This window comes from Madurella fahalii (genome assembly GCF_045866475.1).
Source record: "Madurella fahalii IFM 68171 DNA, scaffold_2, whole genome shotgun sequence".
Lineage (NCBI taxonomy): Eukaryota > Fungi > Ascomycota > Sordariomycetes > Sordariales > Madurella > Madurella fahalii.
The window spans coordinates 7,481,088-7,501,892 of record NW_027263972.1 but is presented as its reverse complement, the minus strand read 5'-3'; the positions used below and the strand labels follow the sequence as shown (position 1 = coordinate 7,501,892).

Genomic DNA, 20,805 nt, shown 5'->3' with positions numbered 1-20,805 from the left:
AGTCCTTGCAACTTCTAAACACGGCAGTCAACACCTTGCCAGACTATGTCCCTGAACCATGACTACTCGCTCTTCCAACATGGCGAACGCCAACCAGGCGGCGCTGATCATCACGGACTCAGTAAAGCGATTCAAGGAGACTGTCAGAGCAGAACACCAGCGGCAAATTGAAAACACGGCCGTTCAGGACGTTATTGACACCATAATCTCCATTCAGGCGGACCTGCAACGAAGGAGGGCCACCAGGAACCTGCGCACGCTGTATCCCTTCATTCAAGGCTTGGAGAAGTACTCGAAAGCGATTGACGCGCTGAGCAATGGCCTGAGCTCGTACATGCCTTGGATATGGGTTTGCAAATTGCACCACTCTCCAGACGCCGATATGTGGGACTAACATACACGAGGCGCCCATAAAACCCATGCTCCAGGTAATGATCTCTCTTGTCTGGCAGTTTGACGTACAGAGTCCTAACATCGCAAAGGTCACATCCGACTACTTAGGAGCGTTTGACAAACTCATCGAAGCCTATGATAGGATCGCCGAGACACCTCCCCGCGTCCAGAAATTGGGCGGAGCTTTCAAAGACAGCCCGGCCCTGTTGTCCAAATTGTCTCATTACTACTCCGACATTATCGAGTTCCACCGCCGTGCCTATAAATTTGTCGCCAGGAGGTGTCAGTGGTTCCAGCCCCAAATGCTAAATATATCGGGGGCTGATTAGTTGCGCACACCGACCAGCCTGGAAGTTCTTTTTCATGACATCTTGGGCGTACTTTGACGTGCGGTTTGACTCGATCTTGACGAGTATGGCACGGCACCGCGATTCCATCGACCAGGAAGCTGTCACTATTGATATCCTTGAGGCGAAGAAGTGGCGTGAGGATGTGGCTTCCGAGGTAACTCTCAAGGAGTAACACAGGCTCAGCCGCCAGCGGGACTCCGTCGTTTCTTGGTTGGGTTTGGGACCGTTATCACAAGACGACCAATGCGAACAGGTGCTCCGCGAGTGCCTTCCCAAAAGTTGCGATTGGATCCAAGGACATGCGAAGATGATACCCTGGCTGCAGACGGGCTCCAAAAGCCCTGTCATCTGGATCCACGGGAAGCCAGGAGCTGGTATGTCCGTGTGGGTTGTCTTGGCCTAGGGATTCAGCTGATTGCGATGATTGCTAGGCAAGACCGTCCTGTGTGCAAGCCTCGTCGAGCATCTGCAGGAAACCGGAATGGCAACCATCTGCTACTTCTGCAGATACTCCCAGGCCGATACATCGTCCAAGGTTCTCAAGGCTCCAATCCTACAGCTCATCAACCAAAACCCAGACTTGGCGGCAGTGGCCTATGCCGACTACGTGGAAAAGCACCGCGAGCCGTCTTTGAAGGTTTTACGAGGGATGCTAGAGGGCACGGCTGACAAACCTGGCCTGCTTACTGGCGCGTCCCCTTGCCGGATCGTCATTGACGGCGTGCACGAGTGCGAGCCGAGGGAGCAGAAATTCATTATTGAAGACCTGCTCTATCTGGTCTCTGTCGACACGGCCGCAAACAATTGTAAGTTGCTGATTTGTAGCCGCAGCCGGCCAGACCTTACACGGGCACTGCATAAAAAGGTCAAGGCTACCAGTACCATCTCGTTGTCCGATGAAAGTGATTCCATCACCCACGGAATAGAGGGCCTCGCCAGGGCCAGACTGTCAGATATTGCGGTTGCGAAGCGTTCCTGGCAGCTTTCCGACGCTTTGGTCACCGAACTTTGTCAAGTCATTGCTGCTAGAGCGAATGGTACGTGGTCCGTATACTCGTACGTGAGAGCTGCAAGGAACCCTCCACAGGCATGATGCTCTAGGTGAGACTCGTTCTCGACACGCTCTCGGATGTGGACAGGCTGAGAGAGCTGCACGATTCCATTACGGCGATGCCAAGCGAGTTATCGGATTTGTATGGGAAGATCCTCGCCGCCCTATGTCAGCGAAAAACAGACAAGGTAGCAGGCAGGGTGGTCAGAATTCTTGCCTGGTTGGTGTATACCAAGCGGCCGTTGAAGAAATTCGAGGTCGTCCATGGAGTGGCCTTAACTCCCGAGTCGCCGGTCCTGGACGAATGGGAGATGCTTGACGACAGCGCTGTTGACAAGTGCGAGCCCCTTGTTGAAGAGCTACGGGATGGCAGCATCGGTCTAATTCACTTCACAGCAGAGGAGTAGGGACAAAACATCAGTCAATCGGTTCATCAGTGCATGCTGTAACTGACGGAATTGTACAGATACCTGCGAACACGCTGGAAGTCCGACCAGACCGGTCTCCAGTCTTTCAATAGTTCCATCGCATTCTCATGCTCACTGGCGCTCAGAGACGGCCTCAGCCTCCTCGATCCCAACCTGAGTGAGGAAGACCGACTCGCCAGGGTCGTTAACGGCTCACATAACCTTCTCCCCTATGCCATCGATTTCTGGCTCGACCATCTTCTCGACGGCGAGGCCGGTGAGCGTATGTCTCCGCATGACTCCCATGGCACTGTTCTCACCGAGTTAGAACAGCGCCACCAAGAACTGTGGTCAAAGATCAAGCACGGTTCCAAGTAGGTGGGCGAAGCTTCGGTATCACTGGCGGAAAACCCCCGCCTATTGGCGATTTCGGCTACGTCAATTCTCTCCCTGTGCGGCAGTCTCCTCGCTTTCAGGGAAAACAATGGGAAAATAACCGTAGCCAGCGGCGCAGGTGTGTGTCACCGCTCCGCTCAAGACTAACACAGAGGGCTGATATGGAAGCGCGCAGAGTTTGAAACGGCTGCTGTCGAACAAGATCCCACATTACTCACCTGGTTATCAATAACCTTCCGTTCATTGGTGAAACAACTGCTGGCGCGGACCGAGATCCGCGACGTCCCCGCCGAACAGGTGGCTCGATTCAAAGAACGATACTCCCAGTGTTTCTATCGTTGCAGGTTCTCACCATGCACGAGCGCATCGATCGGGTTCGCTACCGAGTCGCTCAAGATAGACCACGAGAAGCTGCACGTCAGGGGGATCTACTGCGCCCGCCCAAACTGCTGGAGGGCGAGTATCGCTTTTCGACATCAGAAGGACCTTGCAGACCACAACAGGAGATACCATGCCGAGGGGTGCATCTTGGTGCCTCCTAGGGTTCGAGTGGTCGAACCGGATCACGGACAGCCCGAACCCAACCTGAATCTTGGGCCAGTTCCAGACAGTGGAAGCAGCGCACGCCCTCGGTCGTACGCAGTAGTCCCTTCTCCGACGTGCAAGAAAACGACCTTGTCCTTTGGGAATGCCATGTCGCAAGCTCTGCAGAATGCTGCTCGTAGAGGCCTAAGCGATTCTTGCGACTCTATCGTCATCTTCACTCAGGACACGAAAGCCCGTATTGAGGTCGGCCATATACGTACCATCCGGCTCGACAACCGCCCTTCCGGAGCCTGCTTCAGCCCCTATGGCACACTAATTGCAATAGGATACTACGGGCTCGTTGAGATGGTTGATGCGGACTTCAGAAAGCTGTTGTATAGGTACGGGTTCAGGGACACAAGAGCGGGTCGTGCCAGTGAATTATCTTTTAGTCCAAGCGCGAAGCTTCTCGCAATTGCTGCTGGGGACGAACTGCTCCGGGTAAGCGAGTCTTGGACACATGTTGCTAATCGTTCCTGTAAAGTCTTCTGATGCGAACTCCTAGGTCTGGAATTATGCGGCGACCACCGCACTAAGTGTCCGGACCAGCAAGGGCCATGAAGGCAGAATATCCGGCGTCTCCTACGCCCCAAATGGACAATTCATCGCTACAGCAAGCTACGATGGATCAGTACGCTTGTGGCGCGAAGGTGATCAGGAGACGATGATTGCATACCTCGCCATCATACGCGGGAGGTGTCTCACCTCTATCACGATCAGCCCAAACTCCCGGTTTATTGCCACTAGCTCGAACGATGGAAATGTTAGTATCTGGGATGCCGAGAGCGGATCGCTCTTTCAAAGAATATACCGGAGGAATTCCAATGCCAGCATAAGAATGTCGAACAATGGGCGATTTTTGGCAACCACATGCTCCAATACAGGCGTTCGCTTGCACCAGATCAAACGCGGAGAGATAGGGATACCTGCCCGAGAAGGTTTCGCCTCGAACTACCACGAGGTACTTGACTATGTCCCACTCCAGTTATAGCAACTCGCACTAATGCTACTCAGTTGTCTGGTAGGGCTCTGCAACCGATGTTGCCTTTACTTCTGACTTGCAATGGCTTATCTCATGTTCGAGTGATGGTACCACTATGTTCTGGGATACCGAAACGGACGTGCCCCATGCAATCATGATGTGCCATAGGGACTCGATTACTAGGGTAGCTGCCGCTGGATCTCGCCCTTACGTCGTTACGGTGTCCATCGACGGCACTATTCGTATCTGGCGCTATACAACCTTGCGCCATGTAGCACATGACATAGAATGATCCGGAAACATGAAACATTATAGCAGATGGCTGATCGACAAGTGGGCAGTCCCCAGCCTAGGTTGGGGCTATTGTGTTGAGTCTGGAACGAGTCTCGTGGCGAGAGAGAGTCGCGCTGCTTTGGTAGACGGACGCTGTCATTCTTCGTGGATTGGGCGCCGCTGGGCCATTCCCGTTTGTTGTTTATATCTAACACGGCCGAAGAGATGTTGTGCGAATAAGTAGCCTTCCATAAACCTATTAGAGGATATACTTTTTATGTCACAATGCGTACTCAACTTTTCACAGTACCCAACCGCATATAGGCGATTCATGCCACGTACCGCCACCGCCAACGCCTCCTTTTCAGGCCATGATATACCTTCAAGCCACCCAATGGACCGCCCAAACGCCAGTATGCAACGAGACCAAAGCCCTACCCCAGGACCATCGCCGCCGTCTATTGTCCCACCTACTCCTCCGGCCCTGGTCTCCCATCCAGCCACTTGCTCATGTAAGGCCCATCCAGCCAATAGCCCAACTTCCGATAATAGCTCCTCACCCCCACCCCGGAGATCACACTGATCTTCTCGCTCCCATGCTCGTCCCTCGCAATCCGCTCCGCCTCCTCCATCAGCAACGTGCCAAACCCCTGGTGCTGAAACTTCCTCGGGTCCCTCGCGTGCACCGGCACGGCCATGCCGTACACATGCAGCTCCCTCACCAGGCTCGTCGGCTGGCCCACGAGCTCCTTCCGGAAGGTGTACCTGTCGGTGCACTTGCGCAGGCGGAGCAGCGCCACCAGGATGTCCTGCTTGGGGTCCTCGTAGGCGAGGAAGGTCTCCCAGCCGCCGTTGGCCGCGTAGTCGCGGCGCACGAGCTCGATCTGGTTGGGGCGGATCTTGTGCTTGACCTCGTTGACGCCCACCTCGCGCGTGCGCACGTCGCGGCAGGTGGTGCCAAAGTCGCGCATGCGCGCGAGGGCCAGCTCGCGGAGGTTGCCGTTCTCCACGCCCGACGTGACCAGCGGCATGGGGATGTCGCGCTGCACGCGGTAGATGCGCGTCCAGGGCGGGACGAGCGCCAGGATGCGCGCCACCAGGTCGATCAGCCCGTTGGGCGTGTAGTTTTGGTAGCGCCCCGTCCGCCAGAGCTCGTACAGCCCCGTCCCACGAATCACCAGCGTCGGGTAGATCTTGAGGCCGTCGGTGCGGAACGCCGGGTTCTCAAAGTACTCGCGGAACTGGTCTAGGTCCCGCTCCATGCCAACGTTGGGCAGGTCCGGCATCATGTGGCTGACCACCTTGAAGCCGGCGTCCTTGGCCAGGCAGAAGGTCTCGGCCACCGCCGCCACCGTGTGGCCGCGGTTCGTGTCGCGCGCGACGTCCTCGTACAGGGACTGCACGCCAATCTCGAGCCGGGTGCACCCGTACCGCAGCATGTCGGAGAGGTGCGGCTGCAGGCAGTAGTCGGGCCGTGTCTCGATCGTGATGCCGACGCACTTGATGTTACTCTGCTCGCCGCCGCGGACCGCCTCGTCCACGTTTAGCGTGCCGTAGCCGCTTAGCGCGTTGTGTAGCTGCGAGATGAACTCGTCCCGGTAGGCCTCTGGGAGCGACATGAAGGTGCCGCCCATGATGATGTACTCGACTTTGTCCACCGAGTGTCCCAGTGCCTTGAGCTGGTCGACGCGCCCGCGCGCCTGTTCGAACGGATCGTATCGCGCCCGGATGGCACGCATAGACGTTGGCTCGTAGCCCGTATACGATTGCGTACTATATTCGAAGTCTGAGTCCGGGCCGCCGGGGCAGTACACGCAGATGTTGCCCGTGTATGCGATGTGCGGGCAGCGGTGCGGCTTACACATGACTGCCACTACGGCAATTCCCGACGATGTGCCTAGTGCAGAGTTAGCCGTCGATGATCACCGACTGCCAGCGGCAGGGAGACTCACGGATGGGCTTCGCGATCAGCCTCGGGAGGATATACTTCTTGTAGTGTTCGGGGACGGCCGCGATGATGGCTGTCAGGGGCGGTACATTGTTGATTTTGTGCTTCTTTGCGAACTTGGAGCGCAGGGTGTTGAGGTTGATGTCCTTCCGGGGCCGGCTGGGGTCCTTCGCCGCCTCATGGTCCTCGATCAGAGCACTTGCGATGTCTGCACAGCATCGAAGGAAGCGCTCGTTTTCCGGAGGGAGATTTGTCTCCTTCTTGCGTATTGTCGTAGTTACCGTGGTCGTGGCCATCATGAGGATATATTCGGGTCCAGCACCCCCATGAATCCGTGGGACAATTATCGTGCTTTCAACGTTAGCGCTAACAACCCTCGTTCTGTTTCGTAGGGTTGTCGATATCTGATGTTTGGCGGGGCAAAATCACGGTGGATCACAGCCCCACGCTGGCCGTTTGCGGGCAGCCGAAAAATAAAATAAAAATAAAAACCCATTCGCGGCTTCGGTCGGCTTGCATGGTGGGGCTCGAGGTCCAGGTCCCAGTGCCGCTGAGGCTAGCCGGCAGGCGGAAAAATACTGCCGCCGCAGAACGGGCATCAGGTGGATCCCTGTTACCACTGCGGCGTCCTGTTGGTCGAAGCTGGAGACATTTTTGGACAGGGACGCTGTTTTGGGGAAATGACGGAGCACTCTGAATCGCATTGAACGACGAAGACCATCGACCATCACCCCGTCCTCCGTTGGCCTTCTCCATTCGCTTTTCTCTTCGAGCTCCCTCTCTCCCTCCTTCGACCGCCTCCTTCTGCTCTAGACATAGCAAGATGCAGGCTTTCACAAGGCAATCGCGGCCTGCGGGCGCTCTCCTGCGCAAGCTCGCCCAGAGAAGCTACAGCTCGACTACTTCCCCATATGCGGCCACCATTCAGAACCTCCGCATTAACGGCGACACAAAAGTCCTCTTCCAGGGTTTCACAGGCAAGCAGGGAACGTAAGTCATGGCTTGTCCGTCCTATCCGAGCGCACTGCGCGGCTTATCGCGGTTCACGATTCTGCGGCTCGGCGCAAGCAGCTAGAGTCTGCGTTGAAGTTCGATGGCTGACTTAGTTCGCCGCTCTAGGTTCCACGCGCAACAAGCGATCGATTATGGTAAATCCATATCCCCACTACCAACAATGGCTTCGATGGAGTCGAGCGAAGGTTGGATCTGACGCCTACCGCTTGTCCAGGCACCAAGGTCGTTGGCGGCACAAACCCCAAGAAGGCCGGCCAAACGCACCTCGGCCTCCCCGTCTTCTCCAACGTCACCGAGGGCGTGAAGGAGACCGGCGCGACGGCGACTGCGATCTTTGTGCCGTAAGCAAGTCCCGAGCATCATCCAGCCGAGCCGCACTAACAAATCTATGCGATCAATAGGCCCCCACTCGCCGCCGCCGGTATCGAGGAAGCCATCGCCGCTGAAATCCCGCTCGTTGTGTGCATCACCGAAGGAATCCCTCAGCATGGTTAGTGCGCGCAGGCGCGACAGGACGATATGGGACACGTTCGTTCGGTTTGTTAACACGGTGCGGCAGACATGGTGCGCATCACGTCGATGCTCAAGTCGCAGAGCAAGACCCGCCTGGTGGGCCCCAACTGCCCCGGTATCATTGCCCCGGGCCAGTGCAAGATCGGCATCATGCCCGGCTTCATCCACAAGCGCGGCCGCATCGGCATCGTCAGCAGGTCCGGCACCCTCACCTACGAGGCCGTCAACCAGACCACCCAGGCCGGCCTGGGCCAGTCGCTCGTCGTCGGCATCGGCGGCGACCCCTTCAGCGGCACCAACTTCATTGACTGCCTCAAGGTGTTCCTAGAGGACAAGGAGACGGACGGCATCATCATGATTGGCGAGATTGGCGGCTCGGCCGAGGAGGACGCGGCCGATTTCCTCAGGGCCAACAACACGGTCAACGGCGGCAAGCCCGTCGTTTCCTTCATCGCCGGCATCTCGGCGCCCCCGGGCCGCCGCATGGGCCACGCCGGCGCCATCGTCTCGGGCGGCAAAGGCGGTGCCGACTCCAAGATCAAGGCCCTCGAGGCTGCCGGTGTCGTTGTCGAGCGGTCGCCCGCCGGCCTGGGCAAGGCGCTCCGCGACGAGTTCGTCAGGCGGGATCTTCTCTAATGCAGTCCCGCCGTAGGTAAATGCCGTCTCGGCGCTAACCTTGTACATGTTTCCATACACTGTGTTGTTTCATTTGTAACAGCAGTCGGATGCGCGGCTCAGATCGAGCCAACGTGCGGTCCATGGGGATACGATGTGGTCGGGGAGCGGCAGGGGAGCAAAGAGAAGACCACGTGATTGCGCGTGCATCGTGTTGTGAGATTTAAACTTATAGACTGGCGGGGGACTTGGTGGTCTGGCATAATTCGCTCGTGCATTGTGAGCCTCGCGTTTTGTATTTGGTCGTTGTCATACTAATTGATCTGGTGTGAGTGGATGCTCCGGGTCCCTGTTTGCCAGTCTCGATCCGGTGGAAGGATGAGACTAGACCAGTAGCTACAAGGAGAAAAATGTCCGCAGCAATTCGGTCCGTTGTTACGCTCCATATACGGACCTAAAGTGCTGCATTCTTTGTCTAAAATGAAGAAATAGCAAAAAACCCATCAAGATGTCGCCCGCCGCCCGTGAACTCCTTTCCTTATGCTTAAACGGATGCTTGTGGAGAGCCCCTCCCGCCAGATGTCCTACAGGACCTCTTCCCCTGACCTCTCCAGTCGCTGTTAGATAAAAGCCACGTCCTGCTCGCTTTGCGATTCCTCGTGCTGGATGATGCTACTGCTACTGCTCGCCGAGGAGCCGGGCGGTAATATCCCCCATATAGGCTTCCTCAAGCTCGTAATCCTCGCCCCCGTTTCGGTCGATCCCGACGAACTGGAACGCCTCAACTACCGCGTCGACGTCGAAGCCCATATTGACGAATCGGTCTACCAGATCCTTGTTGTATCCCTTGTATCTGCAGAAAGAAAAAAAAAAAAAAGGCCCCGAGTTAGAATGTATCAAGAAAATGTGACCGACCCCACGTGTTCGACCTTGCCGAATGCGGCTATCTGATCCATGCTCAGGAGAACGTACCTGGACGGGTCATCCTTCACTACAGGGGCGGGCGTCTTCTGGTAGTTATGTGTCAACAGCTCCCTCCTCGGCGCGCCCGCGTACTTGACTGCCCAGTCGTGTGCCTTGTAGGCGAACTCGTTAGGTTGGTCCATCATCATCTTGGCGACTTCGGCGTCTTGGGGGTCCTTTGGGTTCGGCGACTCGAGGAGCATGCGGAGCGAGATCAGCGCCATCTTGATGGTGCCCACGGGCGACCAGCCCGTGCCGAGCGTGTCGAGGCAGATCGCGCCCTGTCCAAAAAAAAAAAAAAAGAGGGGGTGCATGGTTAGCGAGCGGTCGTGGCGCTTCTTGTCTTCTTGCCCGGTGGTGTCCCCTGAACCTACCGTCACACTGCTGACGTTCGGATGCCAGATCTTGGTGTCGAACTTCATGATGGGCGACTTGAACGGGTACATGTCTGGAATGACGATATCGATCTGGTAAGTGCCCCCAGCATAGGGTGTATCGGGCGGCCCAGGAAAGGTGCCCTTGAGGTGCGTCAGGTCGGAGGAGTCGACGGGATGTGCGTACACGCCCGAATTATCCCGGTCATTGTGGATGTCGGCGAGCTCTTTTGCGATCCGGCGCTCGCGGGTGGTGGCCATGATCGAGTCGAGTCGGGACCGTTTGTGCTTGTGGTTCGGCTGCGTGAGGGTTGGAGGTAGCCTCGAAACCCGGCGAGAGAGGTTGGGTGGAGTGACAGCCGCGGAGAGCCTTTGGAGGGGTAAAGAGATGGAGGTGCGAGGGGCAAAATATGCACTTGGCTAAAAAGTCGAAACCCGTGGCGACAGGCGGAGCCAAAAGATTGTTGCTAGCTGACGCTGAAAACGATGGCAGGAACCTTATTTGTATATGACGCCTAGGTAAGAAAGCACTGAAACAATGAGCCCTGGCAGAAATCCGAGAAGGCGGGCTGCCTGTCTCGCGGTGCCTTAGTCCCAGCTCCAATGAACCTTGCGGGCCCGGAGCCAGAGTGGCAGACCTTCTGGTTGCTCCCGCACCAGGCACTCAGGTCCTCGTCCTTCCACGACAGACAGGAGAGGCGAATTCCCGGCCGGTCCTGCTTATGCAGCCCGCAAACTGGTTCCCAATAAGTGGAGGCGAGCCTATTATTCCGATGCTGTTCTTATTGTCGGATGCGAGTCTGGCGATTGTCTGCCGTCTCGACCCCATGCACACTGTGCCTGCTGGTCCGTGTGCAAGGCTTTTGTCAGGCCCCGGTGGGTTCCCGTCATTTCCATTGGGTACCCGCAACCTCGTAGATGGTCCGTGCACAGTTGGCGCGTCGCTCTGCCGCCTGGCGGCTCCCAACGAAGCTCATCACAGCTTCCCACATCAATCCTGGAACGCAACGACTTCCAAGCGGCCATCGACGACCCGACACCTGTCGCCGCCATCACATTGCGCTTTTCGAGCGCTCGCTACTGCGTCTGGTGTGATCAGTATTCGTCACATTTCTGCAACACAGTTTTTGTCTCCTCACAGCGCTCCAGCGTGGGCCGCAGCGCACCGGCACCATGGTGAGATTCTGTGGCAGAGCGCTTCAGTCGCCCTGATGATTCTGACAAGTTCTGCAGGGCCAGAATCAATCGGGCATGGGAGGGGGCCAGGATGGGAGGGATGATAAAGACAAGAAGGTTTGTCTGGCCGGATGGACGAGGCGGACACCCCGCTGCCCAGCCTGGGCGTCACTAACCACCACCACCGCAACAGAAGGACAAGCCCAAGTATGAGCCGCCGCCGAGGCCTACCACCCGTGTAGGCCGCAAGAAGAAGAAGGCCGGCGGCACTAGCGCCGCCGCCAAGATGCCTCCCGTCTACCCGACGAGTCGATGCAAGCTCCGACTGCTGCGCATGCAGCGCATTCACGACCATCTACTGCTCGAAGAGGAATACGTCGAGAACCAGGAGCGCCTCCGAAAGGCAAAGGCAGCCAAGGACAACTCGGCCCCCACGTCCGAGATGGATGCTACCGACCGGATGGCCGACGAGCGCGGGCGTGTGGACGACATGCGAGGCAGCCCCATGGGAGTCGGCACTCTTGAGGAAATGATTGACGACGACCACGCGATTGTCTCCAGCACCACAGGCCCCGAGTACTACGTCAGCATCATGAGTTTTGTCGACAAGGATCTGCTTGAGCCGGGCGCCAGCGTCTTGCTCCACCATAAGACTGTCAGCATTGTCGGTGTTCTCACCGACGACACAGATCCGCTTGTGAGCGTCATGAAGCTGGACAAGGCACCTACAGAGTCGTATGCGGATATCGGCGGTCTAGAGCAACAGATCCAGGAGGTGCGGGAGTCGGTCGAACTGCCCCTGCTGCATCCAGAGCTCTATGAGGAGATGGGCATCAAGCCGCCCAAGGGTGTCATTCTCTACGGCGCTCCGGGCACCGGAAAGACTCTCCTTGCCAAAGCTGTGGCAAACCAGACCTCTGCGACCTTCCTGCGCATCGTTGGCAGTGAGCTGATCCAAAAATATCTTGGTGACGGCCCTCGGTTGGTCCGCCAATTGTTCCAGGTAAAACTTCCCGACGGAGCTGTTAAGTAACATTTGACTGACATTCCCAAAGGTTGCGGCCGAGAACGCGCCTTCCATCGTGTTCATCGATGAGATCGATGCTATTGGCACGAAGCGGTATGACTCGACGTCGGGCGGCGAGCGTGAGGTGCAGCGAACCATGTTAGAGCTGCTGAATCAGCTGGACGGTTTCGACGACCGTGGAGATGTCAAGGTCATCATGGCGACCAACAAGATCGAAACGCTCGACCCTGCCCTCATCCGGCCAGGCCGTATCGACCGCAAGATCCTATTCGAGAACCCTGACCAGAACACCAAGCGCAAGATCTTTGCGTTGCATACGAGCAAGATGTCTCTGAACGAAGATGTCGACCTGGAGGAGTTCATTGCGCAGAAGGACGACCTTTCCGGTGCCGACATCAAGGCCATCTGCTCTGAAGCCGGCCTCATGGCGCTGCGGGAGCGCCGGATGCGGGTGCAGATGGCCGACTTCCGCGCAGCCAGGGAGAGAGTCTTGCGCACGAAGCAAGAAGGAGAGCCGGAGGGCTTATACTTGTAGTATCTGTGTATAACCAAACGCAGTAGGCAGGAGCGCAGGCGAGGGAGCAAAGAATGGCAAATAGACAATTGCTTGCACTGCGCGGGCTATGCGAGCTCGTGCACTTGAGCGGAATGTGAAATGACTTCTGGCCGTCTTTTGATGGAGTATGTATGGCCATGCACAGCATACTAGCGGCCTATATTCTGCTTCAAGGGCTGCGAGTGTACACCCTGCTTCCAAATGTTCCACCACGTCTACCTTGAGTCCATGAAACCACCCTCGCATTTTCGATTCACCGGATGCTCAGTAACAATCAACCTGCCAAAAATGTAAATGGGATGAAGAGAACCGGCAAAAGTAAGTGGGAACTGTGAGGCTCGAACTCACGACCTCAGGATTGCTCTGATGTTTAATCAGATCATACAACGTATGAGACCTGCGCTCTTCCAACTGAGCCAAGCTCCCGGGTATATTTGAGATTTAAGATTGCCAACTCCCCCATATAATTTTGCCGTCCTTTGTATTCCGGGTTAGGGTTGTGTATAGCATTATGCTTGTCCCTATGACGTCATGGAAGTGATCTTCAATGTTAGGTTGCGGAGGTCAGGATATTAGTTGGACATCTTGAGTCCAGTTCCCGACTTCCCATTACATCTTGACCACCAATAAACTGCAGTCCCTATCACTGTTCTATGTACCAAATCTTATGAAATGCTGAATAAGGACACTCCTAGTCCAAAGGACGCTTCCAAACACAAGTAATTGTATCCACTAATACGTAACCTCAACATTACCCCCACTAGAAGAAAAGTCCTGACAAAGTAACCTGATGAATAAATATTCGGCCACAAATCAGGATCGCTGAATGTATTTATAATAGGGTTGCGGACTCTAGCGAGCTTTGCTGGTTCGTGAATCGAACGGACAATGCGTCGCTGCCTCTCGATGAGAGTGCCGTCATGAGAAGATCACTGCATCCCGTATGGTGTGAGAAACCGTGGAGGCAGAAATGGAAATAGAAAGACAGTGACGCCCTATTCTCTCGCTTCAAGATACAGCCAGATCGGTATCAATCGCTGTGGGGTTCAGCGGGATCGGGGAAAGGTGTTAAAGAGTGCTACTGAATGCTGCTACAGGACCGAGCCGGAGGAAGTGGCTCCCTTCCCGTGGAATCAGGTCCCGGGATGATGAGAGTGCTTATACGAGTCCAGGGTACTAACCACAGTCCTCCAAGCAGGTCGTGTTGGAGGTGCCACAATGGATATGGGCTCCCAAGGCGTGGCATACATAATCGCCATGGACTCGTATAGAAGTTATAATCACTTACGTGAATGTACTCAATGCAGTGGAAATGGGTGCTTGACCAAATCATACATAGCGGTTAAGTAGTTCATGTGGCCTCCTCGACTCTCACTGTGGGTTAGAGATGCGCTACTATCCCTAACTCTCGAGTTACATAACCTGCAATCTAGAGCGTACAAGTTATTTCTTCTCCTATTCTGCGAATGGTTCCTTGAAATGGGACCGTGTAATCGCTCTTACCGGTGTTTGTCGCTGCCCGCTCTTCTACAGCAAACCCTCGGTCACAAAGCGGATCTCACGTAAGTACGGTATGTACTGTCTCAGATGACCAGTTACTTTTTGCCCAGAATACCTTAGTCAAGGTATGGTACTCTACTCCTCGATTGAGATGGATGGAAGCCCAGATGTTCCCAAATCCTCGCTGCCATGTCCTTTTATGGGGCCTGCGGCCTGAACCATGCACCCCTATGGCCATGCGGTTGTGATCCGACATGGCGGGCATTTCAAGACATTGCCTGGTGGGTTTACCTGAGCGTATGTTAATGAGGTGATTGCGTACAGCGAGCTCGGCCAATTGATGCTTCTAAACATGCTGCTAGGCGGAAGTTGAAGGCACACCGAACGCCTAAGCGTCAAGTGGCTAGACCGACATCATCCCTCCACCCCCGGCTTCAGGCCAAGTACGCCGATGTAATGACAGCGCGATCTACGATACGCCCATTATACACACTGTCCCTGATCTCCCGCCCACATACAGCGCTCGGCTAGCGCAACCATGACGCTTTGAAGGATTTGGGGTGGGGCCAGGGATGAAGGTGATGCGGCAGAGACCAGAGTACAACGTCTATTGCGAGGTGTCACTCAAGCACCAACTGTCGACTTCACATGACTTTACCCGCGGCTCACTGGAATCCCGGCCATTGCATCACAGCCAACGTAGACACGAGTGCTCATTATGGTCGTTTAATTCAGCGCAAACGGGCAAATGGCCGAGGCGTTCGGCAGTCATGAGGTGAGGTGTGACATAACAGCACTCCTCGCAACATCATCACGAAAGCCTATGCGCCAGGGCCGGGTATTTTTTTTTTGTCTGCTTTCTTCATCCCATGCAACCTCAGTCTCCATTGGTTGATCTCATTTATTTATGAGGTCCCAAGCCTGGGACGCACAGTGTGTCAGATTCAGACAGCCATTGCCTATCCCCGCCATCCACGCAAATGAAGTTGATGCCCTGAACCACCGCGCCAATCTAGAGTGAAATCGCATAAAGGACAGAGAGGTTGTGCGAGGAGCCACTATCTCTAGTAGCCGTAGGCTGCAAGGGCCTCCGCCGTCTTCTGGTCGACCTTGGCAGTCTTCTTCGCCTCGGAAAGCTGTCTCGCGGCCAGCTTCTTGCGCTCGTAGTAAGCCGCGCCCTTCGCCTTGCGCCTCTCCTCCAGCCTGCCACACCGTTAGCAATTCCATGCGCTCATGCCCACAAGGGAGCGGCCATGGGTGGAATCCAACGCACCTCTCAACAACGTCCTGGTACTTCCAGCCGACCTCGTGGCTGAGACGGCCAACGGTGCAGTACTTGCGGCCGGGCTGCAGTCTCAGAACCCGGAGGGCCTGGGGAACAACCATCTTCTTCTTCTTGTCGTACGGGGGAGGGACACCCTCGAACACCTTAAGGCGCTCAAGGGCGGCGGCGCCGCGGGCCGTCTTGTGGGGGATCATGCCGCGGACGGCCTTGTAGAAGATCCGGGACGGGGCGCGGAAGTGGAAGGGACCTGCGGGTTGTCAGAATATATTCGTCGAGTGGTCAGGGCGATTGTAGGCGCTCGACTCACCGCCGCGGGTCGGGTTGTACCGGGTCATCTTGCGGAGGTAGGCGTGGTACTTGACTGTATCCGATTGTTAGTCCCCCAATTCCTCGACCCGGTCGTCCCATGGTCCCAATTCCCAGCAACGGAAACTCCCAAAGCCTCGAAACTCCAACCCAAAGTCGATTCCTGGCTCGTAATGCACGGACTCCCAAGTGATATCCAAGTAGTGAAAAGGGCGGTACGTACGCTTCGCGCGGAAGAACTCGCCGGAGATGTTGAGGGCCTCGCAGCGGACGACGACAATCTTCTGGCCGTTGAGGAGCTGCTTGGCGACGATGCTGGCCAGGCGGCCAAGCAGGTGGCCCTTGCCATCGATCACGACCTGTTCAAAGCGCCCCGTCAGCAACCTGTGCCTCCGGCTCTCCCACTCCCGCGCTCTCCCGTCGTGTCATCGCAATCCGAATCGGTGCCGCCGCTCCTCCTCGGCTTGCGTCGCGAACTCGGGGCGAGCGACGGACTCGCGGAGCTGATGCGTCAATTGGGGCAGGGCACACATACCACAGGCTCGAACGAAGACATTTTGCCGGGACGACTGGGCAAAAAGGAAGGGAAAAAAGAAGGAAAAGGTTGATCAGTCACAATCCGGCTGATCGAGTAGCAGCTGGCTGCTTCCTTACCCTTGTGGTGGTTGATGGTCGGTCCTCGACTTTTTTGTGTGTGCTGAAAATTGGCCTTGTGCAGTGAGGCCGGCAGGAGTGCACTAGGCCGAATTTGGATGCGGTGGAGGTCAGCAAGCGGGTTGCAGTTGCTGCCTGAGGCCGTAAACGGTAGGGTTAGACCTACAGTGCCATGGTTGACTTGGGGTGGGGCCAGTCGAACTGCTCAGACCCGCCAGCTGTCTGGCGGCCGGCATCTTAAGACGGGTTCATCATCGTCACAGCTTGACCCTGGCAAGCAGCAAAGTCTACGCACATTCTGCATCTATCGCCCAGCCATGCGTTCGAGCACTGCTGCAAGATAGCCGATCCCACAGTTTGGAAGGCATGCGGAGTCTTCAACGGAAGTCATCAAAATGTAGCAAAGCATCCGACATCAAGTTAGAGGCGTACAAAGAGGAGAGATGCGAATATATTGCTTGGAGCTGCCCGGATATTCCAGATTCTGCAAGTAGGATGTCCTCGTATTGTGGGGCCTAACACTTATCCACCATGCCTGAGGGACTCGGTGATGCAAATGCATGACAGATGAATATTGAGAGACAAACCCGCTGAGTTTGGATGCTCGGTGATTATCGACCCATGAAACAGATTCCAAAGGGAACCCTAGGAAATAACATCGAAATTAGCTGGAACGTAAAATTATGTCGCCGATGTGGCTTCGAAGCCACTGGTATTGTGAAGGCTGGGGCCTCGGAGAGGTGGCCGGTGTTGTGTCGTCATCTCTTCGCATCATCGATCTCTTTCAAAACCGCCTGAACCTGTTTGACCAGCTCTTTCCTCAGAGCTCGCGCCCCCTCCTCCCCGGATGTCTCGATAGCGTCAAGCTTCAGGAGCACCTGTTGCATGACTGTCTCGGACAGTTTCCGATGCTCCTCGTCGCGCTTTTTGTGGTCCGAGGGTGGTCTCGCTACGAATTGCAGACACAACGGTAGCAACTTTGTGTTGAAATGGGCTGCGATATCGTTCAGCTTCTCGATGGGGCCACCAGGGATGCCGGCCGGTGCACTGGCCGTAGACACGTTTGACCCGGAGGGTGATTGGGTTCGGACTCTCGATTTGCCTCTCCTACTGGAGCTGTCGGCGGGAATGTCGAGACCAATCTGCAAGCTGCTGTCTCGGGGGCTCGGCTCACCCCACCGGCCGCTCCTGCCAATCCTCGGCGATTCGCCTTGCGCACCACGCCTGGCCAAGCGCCTACCGTCAATGACCACTACTTCCTCGCTAGCCTCGCTGCCGCTGCCATGACTTGATTCCCCGAGAGTCATCATGACCTCGCTGTTGTTCTTGACGCCATACTCACGAACGGGCTTGTCGGGATTCTTCAACCGACGGCCCTTGTAGTACAGCTTGATCCGTTTCGCGTCGCCATCTTCGAGATCCATGATCATCTTGATGCGCTCCCGTAGATCGCGAACCAGGAGCTGCCCATCCCCGATGGAGTAGGCAGGGAAGTGCTCGGGATACGTGATGCCTTGATACTTGATCAGCAAGACATCGTCCTCGGGCACGTGTCGGCTGTAGGCCAGGGAAGGCGCCGAGTGGGAGTAGTGATCGACGATGCGGGTGTGGGGGATGTGCCGCCGGGGAATGTCAACACCGTGATCTTCTAGGTCGGCCGAAGTGATGTAGCTGAAGTCTTCATCCGTCACATTGGGCACACCGTCCTGGCCAAGCGTTGAACTGAAGGGCGACAGGCCGCCGCGCGAGAATCCATAACGACGCATGATTTCCGATATTTTGTTGCCTTGCCCGCTTCGTGCAGCGACTGTTGGGATGGCGCCAAGCAGGATGATTGCGCCGGCTGTGGTGTAGAGCACTGTCGGGGAAAGACCGGTGGTAGACCGGATATACTCGTCGGCGACCGAGAGGCGGTCGGCAGTCTGATCCCAGTACGGCTTCAGTGATGCCGGAAGCTTTACCAGCACTGAAGTGATGTTGTTGGCGAGGGTTGCGAACGAGGCACCGGGCGATGCCAATACTCCCTGACCGGAAGCCACTTTTGCGGCGGGCGTGTGGTCTTACGACAGGATGCCGTCGACCGTGTAGAAGAAGCTAGGTAGAGGAGGAGGAAGCTCAGGGACGGGGTTATATCAACCAGATTCGTCGCCTGGCGCGGTGAAGGCGGCGAAACAGGGGATTTCGATGCTCGTTGGGCGGATGCATCAGTCGAAGTGGGAAAGATTGCCAGACCAATGACCACGACTGAGGCTGGCGTTTGCCGGCCTTGGTGGATAGCACAAGAGTCGTGTTGTCCTCGCACCAGAATTCCAAGATTAGCAAGAAAACGACGCTGTTCGGACGATCACTGCCTTGGATAATTCGAAAGGGGTCCCTTTAGAGCGCTTGTCTCTCTGTGGACGAGGTTTGGGTGGCGGTCTCCGAGCGAGCCAGGGCTGCAAGGGTGCCAGATTTCAACGTTCTGGACGACCCCGTGGCCCGAGAGGGCCCCGCCTTCGAATGTGGATCGGAGCCCCACTTCATATTATCTCGACTCCCATTTGCCGGGTCGAATCCTTTGGATGACTGCGTGCTGTCTCCCCAGCGGACCAACCATCTCGGATTACTGATTTGGTGCAACAGCCTGCCGATATGCAAATGTATCTGTGGAAGTCGAACAAGCCGCAAAGACGTCGGCGTCCTGTTGCACCGACAGTACGTGGCATTGGTCGCCTCGTAAAACGATAAAAATCGGGCAAACCGCAACGTGAACGTTGCACAGCATGCCAATGTCACGATGCAATGTTTTGTCTCAGATGGACTTTGGGTGGCCGATCACCATGATTGTTGAGCCGCTCAGCCGCTTTACTCAGCCGACTGGATGAGAGTCCACCACGAGGCCAATGCGAGCGATCTTGCCTGTGTTCTACCGCCCAAGGCGACCGGTTTGCCCCCGTGGGGTTGCGTTGCCATCGAACGATTCGGGCAATCACAGATTGGCTTGAGAAACAAATGAGGTCATGCGTGCAAGTCAACATGTCGGGCCAATCTCCAAGAGGAATGGCATTGCGAATAGCTTCATTCTCTCATCATTGATCCCGATTAAGCGACTCCACCACTTGGCCAATGTCAGTCTTGCGGTGCGCCGGGTAACAATAGTCGATGGCGTCGTCGCCCTATGATTCAAGCTGTTGTCGGTTTTGGTATCGTGGACCCTGTTATTGTTGTCCCTGTTCTGGTCCTGCGTCAACAGGAACAGCAGCACAACCATTTGGCCGCGGTCCATGGGCATGGTTTTGGGCTGGCTGTGGCGCTCGATGATGACTTGCCTTAAGGGATCACCCTTGCCAGTTCGTATTAGAAACATGCAGAAATAATTACCAAGGTCACATCACGTGGTTGATCACCGAACACCGAAACCTGCGAGGCGCTGAATGCATTGCTCGCCTACACGAGAAACTCCCGTCGCCTTGCAATCGCCGTGCATACTGTGTTAATTCAGACTTGGGAGTTCGGGACCCGCAGGGGACCGCTGAGTGACACGGACCACTTGCGTCATCGGCAAATTTGTCAGGGTCCACGAATAGCGAGCGCGGATCTCGCATCCGCCGGCTTGGGTCGGGTCGGCGTTGAAAACTGAGGTTTGAACTGCGGTTTCTTTGCGCTTTCAATGCCATCGACGAAAAGCAACCAGGCTCTGTCAGCATTACTTCCATTGCATTTTTGCCGCCAAAAATTTACTGATATAGCATTGGCACAGACACCGCCCGTGCTTCTACGTATCAACTGCTGTTGACAAATCCACTGGAAGTCGCCGCCATCCCATTTCTGTGTAGCTCTTTGCCGTCTGCCTTGCGGCCCGCAGAAGTCACAGTCCTTAAAAGGAGTCTGATAGCCCCTCGCCCCTCATCTATCTTTTCTCGAGCGTCACCACTGCGCACCTTTTCCATGTCCTTCATCTTCCGCAGACTCTTTTCATCGACTCCATCTGCAGCCATGTCGGAATCTGCTCAAAAGAAAGCCCAGCAGCTGATCGATGACAACGGTGTTAGTACGTAGCCTTAGCCGAAGAGCCAGCCCTTTTTGTGACACTGGTCCTGAGCTAACGCAAACCCCGCCCAGTCGTCTTCAGCAAGTCGTGGTGCCCTTACTGTAACAACGTCAAGCGCATCCTCAACGGGATGAACGCCAAGTACGCCCACTACGAGCTGAACCAGGAGAACGACGGCGACGACATCCAGGCCGCGTTATACAAAATGACTGGCCAGCGCACCGTGCCCAACATCTTCATTGGTCGCGTGCACATTGGCGGCAGCTCGGATTTCGAGTCGGTCGTGAGGAGCGGCAAGGACGGCAAAAGGATCGAGGAGCTACTGAGGGAAGCTGGCGCCCTCTGAACTGCAGTGCAAGATGAATGAATTGTTGCTGCACGCGCACCGCGAGGCTCGGATCGGGATA

General features: G+C 56.0%; 8 protein-coding genes and 1 non-coding gene across 9 annotated transcripts; 4 read left to right on the top strand and 5 right to left on the bottom strand.

Annotated features, from left to right (window-relative positions):
• Positions 1 to 79: 79 nt before the first annotated feature.
• On the top strand, positions 80 to 4,456 carry MFIFM68171_04974 (uncharacterized protein; the record flags this gene model as incomplete). Its single annotated transcript, XM_071060394.1, has 11 exons — positions 80 to 349; positions 405 to 428; positions 483 to 675; positions 740 to 897; positions 997 to 1,117; positions 1,175 to 1,803; positions 1,845 to 2,197; positions 2,261 to 2,575; positions 2,750 to 3,623; positions 3,688 to 4,143; positions 4,208 to 4,456. The coding sequence occupies 11 exons, from the start codon at positions 80 to 82 to the stop codon at positions 4,454 to 4,456; spliced, it is 3,642 nt and encodes a 1,213-aa protein (XP_070916495.1).
• A 451-nt stretch (positions 4,457 to 4,907) lies between these two features.
• ELP3 (Elongator subunit) lies at positions 4,908 to 6,681 on the bottom strand (the record flags this gene model as incomplete). The annotated part of the gene is made up of 2 exons (XM_071060393.1): positions 4,908 to 6,334; positions 6,390 to 6,681. The coding sequence occupies 2 exons, from the start codon at positions 6,679 to 6,681 to the stop codon at positions 4,908 to 4,910; spliced, it is 1,719 nt and encodes a 572-aa protein (XP_070916494.1).
• Positions 6,682 to 7,208: 527 nt separating this feature from the next.
• On the top strand, positions 7,209 to 8,548 carry LSC1 (ligase of succinyl-coa; the record flags this gene model as incomplete). The annotated part of the gene is made up of 5 exons (XM_071060392.1): positions 7,209 to 7,375; positions 7,505 to 7,533; positions 7,614 to 7,740; positions 7,801 to 7,889; positions 7,959 to 8,548. 5 exons carry the CDS (start codon positions 7,209 to 7,211, stop codon positions 8,546 to 8,548), a joined length of 1,002 nt encoding a protein of 333 aa, XP_070916493.1.
• A 657-nt stretch (positions 8,549 to 9,205) lies between these two features.
• Positions 9,206 to 10,125, bottom strand: ubc1 (Ubiquitin-conjugating enzyme E2 1; the record flags this gene model as incomplete). Its single annotated transcript, XM_071060391.1, has 3 exons — positions 9,206 to 9,380; positions 9,500 to 9,771; positions 9,865 to 10,125. The coding sequence occupies 3 exons, from the start codon at positions 10,123 to 10,125 to the stop codon at positions 9,206 to 9,208; spliced, it is 708 nt and encodes a 235-aa protein (XP_070916492.1).
• A 912-nt stretch (positions 10,126 to 11,037) lies between these two features.
• RPT2 (ATPase of 26S proteasome regulatory subunit 4) lies at positions 11,038 to 12,602 on the top strand (the record flags this gene model as incomplete). Its single annotated transcript, XM_071060390.1, has 4 exons — positions 11,038 to 11,040; positions 11,098 to 11,157; positions 11,234 to 12,043; positions 12,096 to 12,602. 4 exons carry the CDS (start codon positions 11,038 to 11,040, stop codon positions 12,600 to 12,602), a joined length of 1,380 nt encoding a protein of 459 aa, XP_070916491.1.
• A 344-nt stretch (positions 12,603 to 12,946) lies between these two features.
• On the bottom strand, positions 12,947 to 13,049 carry MFIFM68171_t50. The gene is made up of 2 exons: positions 13,013 to 13,049; positions 12,947 to 12,982 (listed from the first exon to the last, which is right to left on the bottom strand). It is a non-coding gene; the product is annotated as a tRNA-Met (tRNA).
• Positions 13,050 to 15,187: 2,138 nt separating this feature from the next.
• Positions 15,188 to 16,270, bottom strand: RPL16A (60S ribosomal protein uL13; the record flags this gene model as incomplete). The annotated part of the gene is made up of 5 exons (XM_071060389.1): positions 15,188 to 15,326; positions 15,397 to 15,655; positions 15,716 to 15,769; positions 15,938 to 16,073; positions 16,250 to 16,270. The coding sequence occupies 5 exons, from the start codon at positions 16,268 to 16,270 to the stop codon at positions 15,188 to 15,190; spliced, it is 609 nt and encodes a 202-aa protein (XP_070916490.1).
• Positions 16,271 to 17,126: 856 nt separating this feature from the next.
• On the bottom strand, positions 17,127 to 18,134 carry MFIFM68171_04968 (BAG domain-containing protein; the record flags this gene model as incomplete). The annotated part of the gene is made up of 1 exon (XM_071060388.1): positions 17,127 to 18,134. The coding sequence occupies one exon, from the start codon at positions 18,132 to 18,134 to the stop codon at positions 17,127 to 17,129; it is 1,008 nt and encodes a 335-aa protein (XP_070916489.1).
• Positions 18,135 to 20,295: 2,161 nt separating this feature from the next.
• TTR1 (Glutaredoxin) lies at positions 20,296 to 20,744 on the top strand (the record flags this gene model as incomplete). Its single annotated transcript, XM_071060387.1, has 2 exons — positions 20,296 to 20,398; positions 20,470 to 20,744. The coding sequence occupies 2 exons, from the start codon at positions 20,296 to 20,298 to the stop codon at positions 20,742 to 20,744; spliced, it is 378 nt and encodes a 125-aa protein (XP_070916488.1).
• Positions 20,745 to 20,805: the final 61 nt, after the last annotated feature.